The sequence below is a fragment of the Lygodium microphyllum genome, chromosome 8 (genome assembly GCF_053477565.2).
Source record: "Lygodium microphyllum isolate KBCC chromosome 8, Lygodium_microphyllum_v1.1.10, whole genome shotgun sequence".
Lineage (NCBI taxonomy): Eukaryota > Viridiplantae > Streptophyta > Polypodiopsida > Schizaeales > Lygodiaceae > Lygodium > Lygodium microphyllum.
The window spans coordinates 157,348,389-157,354,601 of record NC_141142.1 but is presented as its reverse complement, the minus strand read 5'-3'; the positions used below and the strand labels follow the sequence as shown (position 1 = coordinate 157,354,601).

Below are 6,213 nucleotides of genomic sequence, written 5' to 3'. Positions count from 1 at the left end.
AAGGTAGCATTGTTTTAAGGCTTTACAAAATCCAAAATAGAAAAAATTATACATGGCTCAATCGTCTGGCTAAAATTAAGCTTATATGCAATATGAAAAAAAATTGTATCATGCCAATGGGGTTGTGGATTCAAACCTTGCACATTGCATCCCCAGAGGAATAATAAGATATGTATTTCCTTCTAAAGAATTTGCATCATAACAATCAGTGTGGCTAAAAAATTGGTATGGTAACATTAGTGTACCTTTTTGCAAAGCAAAATTGTCACTAGATAGGGGTGGGGTGCGTTTTGCTTTTTGGGAGGGTGTCGCCTTATTGGGCCCTTTACCCCTACGAGTAGGTAGGTCGAGGGTGAGACTTGAGTGGAACGGGCAAAGCTAACTTGCAACCTTGGATAATCGGACGTGACGTGGAGGGCCAAGGAACCCTTAAGGGAGGGGGGCACCTGGGACAAATACGTTGGTATACTTGGCTTTCACGTTTCCTCTCTCTCTCTCTCTCTCTCTCTCTTTCTTTCTCTCTCTCTCGCTGTCTCTCGTCTCGTGTTCGTAAAATTTGTCGTGTGCAGGCTATCAGGCGTGCGACCGTTCAACCTCAGGTAAAGCTTGCCATGGCTGGCTGCTTTCTCAAGCGGTCGGCTCCTCACGTGCAAGATCACAATAATGGCTGAGCATGTGCTCTAAGTACTGTGTCTCATTCGTGACTTGCTTTAACGTCCTTTCGAGTGGTTGTCTCGTTTGATTTCGGCCATCTCCAGTCTCATTAAGTCTGTCCTCCGATTGCAACCTTCCTCATTTCCTTCCTAATGATCAATTAACGTGGAAATCCACTGCAGCTTGCAAACTCAGGCATGATGGATTCCCCTAAGGGCAGTGTCGAGAAATCACCTGTAGAGGATGTGAAGCCAAAGAAGAAAATTTGCTGCGCGTGCCCTGACACAAAGAGACTGCGGGATGAATGCGTGGCCGAACATGGTGCAGAGAATTGCTCCAAGTGGATTGATGCACATCTTCGATGCCTTCGAGCAGAAGGCTTCAAGGTCTCAACACGACCTCTCATCTCTTAGTTGATCCTGTGAAGCTTTTTCTTTTTTATTTTAGCGCTTTTTATTCCCAACATGAATGAATCGCGTATTCTTTTGTTTTCAGAACAAGGTTCCTTCTATTAGTTTTGATTAACACTCCACAATGTAGGCAAGGAAAGGAACAAGTTCTAGCACACACCCTTTGCTACAAGTTGAAACGCCAAGCTAGATGATAGTGTTAATCGCTTTAAGGCTAGGCTTGTGGCAAAGGGTTATGTGTAGGGTGGGTGGCAGGAATCTTATATACCGAGGTGGAGTGCCATATTCCTACAATGTCAAAGCTTTGTTGGGTAAAAAAAAGGCCTAGGGCTCCACATGGCCAAGAAAGCACAACATCACTTAATTGTTGTAAGTAAGGTATTGTGTGTTGGAATGGCCCTACAAATGGTATGGATGAGGTTGACTTAGGATTAGACACTCCATGTCAAATGATGGGGATCACGATTTTGTAAAGAAGAGGATTGGAGAGAGAGAAGAGAAGAGAGGGAAGATTGCAGAGAGGAGAGAGAAAGAGAATAGGAGAGAGAGATTAGAGAAGGAGAGAGAGGCAAGAAGAGAGAGAAAGAAGGGGAAGAATCCATGGAGGCTTGGAGAAGGTAAAGAGACTGTTATTTGATAATTTATGGATCCCTAACTGGGTCTCTTTACATCTTTTAAACCTCGTTAGTGTGACTAGGTACTTTCCCGTGGTTCCCATGTGATCTCACTTGTTACATATTTCATTGTCCTTTCTTTGAACTTGTTATACGAGTTTCACACTCATCAACTTGTCATACGACTTCCACAAGGATCAGCTTCACCATATCCAATGGATATATTATATCCTCCTTTCATTTTTCCTAGCAATTCATCGTTTCTTGCTAGATGTTTTATTTTTTTCAATCATATTTTTAAGATTCAAAATGACACGAATAAAAGAGAAACATTGAGGAAAAAATTGAAAAACTTATATTGATGATGAATAAGACTAATATAAGGGAAGCTTTGCCCATGCTATCATATGAAGCTATAGGTAGGGTGTTGTTGGAAGAGGAGTGTTAAGTAGTAATAATTTGTTTCATTCTTTTTTCTTGTCCATTTGTAAAATTTTAGTGTTGTTCATTCCCAACTTGAATGAATTGCTCATACCTTTGTTTTTAGAATAAGGTTACTTCTATTAGTTTAGATTAACACTCTACAATGTAGACAAAAAAAGGAACAAGTTGCATGCTCGCATGAGAGCAGGAGGACATGTTGCCTATATTCAGGCAAATTAGGGTCACATCTGGTTATAAAGTGACTAGGACTAAAATAGGGCACCTAGGATAGCCAAAAGTGCGCAAAAAGAAATGCGCTAATGTGCCCTCCATCTAAAGTGTCTAAAATATATAAAATGATAGACAATACAATGTCAAAGCTCCTAATATCCTTGTTTGACTCAGATTGAGGTTCACGGGTAGGAGATGGGCACAGAAGATACATGATTGCTAATAGACTTAACTTCCCTTAGTGAGGGGGAGTCCCTTTCATAGCTAGTTATATTGCAGATACTAGAGGCTACTCAGTCTTCTTCACAGTGCAGATCACCCAGGATTCAGGCCCAGTGGGATAGTTCACTTTGTGTGAACCATACTTTATGTCAGATTCTTCAGGACCATGAGTCTACTATAGTTAATGAGGCTCTTGCACAGGAGGTTTGGTGTAGTTCTATGTAGGCTAAGCTTGATTTTATCAAGCAAAACTAGACTTGGGAGTTGGTTTCACATTCAAAGAAGTGGAAGGTGATTCATATAAAGTGGCTCTGTAAGACCAAGAATCTTATAGATGGATCCTTATACAAGCATATTGCGAGGCTTGTTGTGAAGGGATTCTCTTAGCGAGCAGGATTACCATTGGCATGTTTTTGGGCACTTTGAGACCTTCACACCTATAGCTCAGATGTCCACTATTCGAGCTATCTTGGCTCTTGCAGCTCATTATCAGTGGCATGTTTATAAGATGAATGTGAAGTCAATCTTTTTGAATGGCAACTTGGAGGAGATTTATGTCTCATAGCCTCTTGGTTTTCTTTTGTAGGGGAAGGAGGAACATGTTTTTAGGTTGCAGAAGGCCCTCTATGGCTTGAAGCAAGCTGCTTGAGCTTAATATGAGGGGATTGATTGATTCTCCTTATAGAGCGGCTTCCAATGATTAAGTCATGCATGTGGGGGTAGCTGAATAATAAGGTTCTCTCCACGAAATTTTGACTAAGAGTAGCGTGGATGAGAGATGTTGGTCATTTTGTATGTTGATGACCTTATTATCACAGGGAGTGACTCACAAGAGGTTGATCGAACTTGGGAGATATTGCAATAAGAGTTCAACATAATGGATCTTGGGATCCTATTGGTTTGGAGATTTATCAAATGTCACAGGGTATCTTCATAGCCCAGCATAGGTACATCTCCGAGTTGCTTTCGGAGTTTGGTAATGCCGAGTGTTGGCCTATTTCTTGCCCCATGGACCTAGAGTCCAAGTTGTTTGCAGCTGGTGATCCCCTTCTAGATGTTGCTTGGTGCAAGCACATTGTTTGTTCGTTGATTTGGCTTATTCACACTCAACCGGATATTCCTTTTGTGGTGGCATTGTTGTCTTCTTTTATGAGGACTCCTACTCAAGCTCATCGGAGAGCTGCTTTGCGTATTTTGCACTATTTGAAGGGGACTCGATCCTACGGGATCATGTATGGAGAGGGGGCCACTCTTTCTGGATGGAGCATCTCCGAGTTTCTTTCGGAGTTTGGTATTGTCGAGTGTCGGCCTATTTCTTGCCCCATGGACCTAGAGTCCAAGTTGTTGGCAGCTGGTGATCCCCTTATAGATGTTGCTTGGTGCAAGTACATTGTTTGTTCGTTGATTTGGCTTATTCACACTCAGCCGGATATTCCTTTTGTGGTGGCACTGTTGTCTTCTTTTATGAGGACTCCTACTTAAGCTCATTGGAGAGCTGCTTTGCATGTTTTGTACTATTTGCAGGGGACTTCTATGGAGAGGGGGCCACTCTTTCTGGATGGAGTGGCTCAGATTGGGCAAGTGATGTGGATTGAGACGATCCACTAAAGGTTATGTCTTCTCCCTTGGATCGAGAGCTATTTTGTGGAGCAGTAAGAAGCAGCCTATTGTGTCACTTTCTTCTATAGAGGCTGAGTACTCGCCTTTTGCTCTATAGCTATGGTGATAGTTTGGCTTCGCCAGATGTTGGTAGAGATTGGCTTTTTGCAGACAATTCCAACTCAGCCGGCGTGGATAACTAGAGTGCCTTAGCTTTGGCCAAGAACCCTATGTTTCATGTTCGCATGAAACCCATCCCCCCCCCGAAAATAGATGAGAGATTTAATGGGGATGCACAACGGAAGGCGGTTTAGACATGGATATGGCGGCTCAAGCTTCCTTCATTCTTCTTATTCTATCTTCTCTACATTCTACTTTTTCAAGTCTCTTATAAAGAGATAGACCCTTTGACCTTTAGGGCACTTTACACAATCTCTCACACACTTACTTAATATAACCATAGAATAAGGAATAGGTTATGTCTTATTTCTCAACACTCCCCCTCAAGCTCAGAACGAGCTTGCAAAGGTAATACTCCAGGTGCACTCCTGAAATACTCGAACTTATCTTTACCTAATGCTTTGGTAAAGATATCAACAACTTAATCATTTGTTTTGACATGAACCAAGTCAACCTCTTCATCAACAATCTTCTCTCTAATGAAGTGATAGTGCACCTCTATGTGTTTTGTGCAACCGGTCTATGACTCACATAAAGCGGTAGTTCCTTCAATTAACACATGGACTTTACATACACACACATAAACAAAGACCTCTCTCCCTCGCTCAACACCAGATTGGGCCCGAAGATTGGTGTGCCTCTCGGTATTTCTTTATCAATTAAAAGATAGAGAATTACAAAAATGGTAATGTTCCAAAATACATAACTTGTGAACAGTTGGTTTTCATCTCTTCTAAGTAAATCCCAGCTACATAGGAACAATACAGCATGTCCAGATCAACATACCTTACTGTCTAGCATGTGCATAATTCACCGTTCTTACTGTTCAGCATGTGCAGAATTCATTGTTCTTACCGTCCAGCACACTGTTCTTATTGTTTAGCATGTGCAGAGTTCACTGTTCTTATTCAGCATGAGTAGAGTTCACTGTTCTTACGATTCAGCATTTGCAGAGTTCACTGTTCAGATTCAGCATGAACAGAGTTGACTGTTCTTATTCAGCATGAGCAGAGAAAACACAGAATTGTACCTTCGATGGAATCAATTCATCATGCAAAGCATTTCTTCTGAGAATAGAGAGAGAGGTGATCAAAGGGAGCAAGCTCTACCTCCATGCTTGAGTCAGAGACGTAGAAGTACTCTCCATGGCTGGTTTTCTTGCACCAATCTGCCCTCAGGTCCTCCAAACTTCATTCTCCCATCTGTCCCTTATGCCTATTACGTTTTTTTTTAATGCTCTCTATCTCTCTCTCTCTCTTTTTTGGGAATTTGTGCCACATGGCATACATGCAACAATTTTCCCGTTTAAACCTACCGGTCTAAAATTCTCCATGATCGGTGCAAAATTTGACCTTGGCACAGACCAGAGAATTAATCCTCGTGTAAAAACGAAGACAAGATGCGAACAGATTTTGGGGTCCAAAATAGTAACTCCCTAAATTTTAGGGATTGCGACCCTTGCATTCCTCAAGTTGTTCTGTGCAACTTTTATCATTGCGACCACATCAAAAGTGTAATGTGGCTCAGTTACAGTGATTTTTATTCCGTGAGCATTCTCACATGTGCATCTTCTATCTTGGCCAGGGTCATTGTCCTGCACCATTTCCAGTGGCTAAGCACACAGTCCCAAACCACTGGCATTCTATTCTTCAGTGCCCATTCAATATGGAAGTGGTCCTAAGGCTGAGACAAACCATTAGTCCAATTTGTCCCAATGGCTGTCTCTTTTGGCCATGCAAAGATCTTGCTTATTCCAAGAGAACTTTGGGGGTAAATAGCAACAGCAACAAAAGAAAAGAAAAAGAAAATATTTATATAAGTAAATAAGAAAAGCAACTGTAAAAAGTATCACCACGTGGTGACATACCCCACTCTTGAAA

At 41.7% G+C, this 6,213-nt stretch overlaps 1 protein-coding gene across 1 annotated transcript in view; it reads left to right on the top strand.

The window, feature by feature from the left end:
- Positions 1–528: 528 nt before the first annotated feature.
- The window catches only part of LOC148033042 (uncharacterized), a 45,700-nt gene continuing 40,015 nt past the window's right edge, over positions 529–6,213 (top strand). The window contains exons 1-2 of the mRNA XM_087684224.1: positions 529–599; positions 837–1,040. Of these exons, the coding sequence (XP_087540350.1) occupies positions 852–1,040 (189 nt within the window). The 5' untranslated portion in view covers positions 529–599; positions 837–851. The remainder of the gene's footprint in view (positions 600–836; positions 1,041–6,213) is intronic.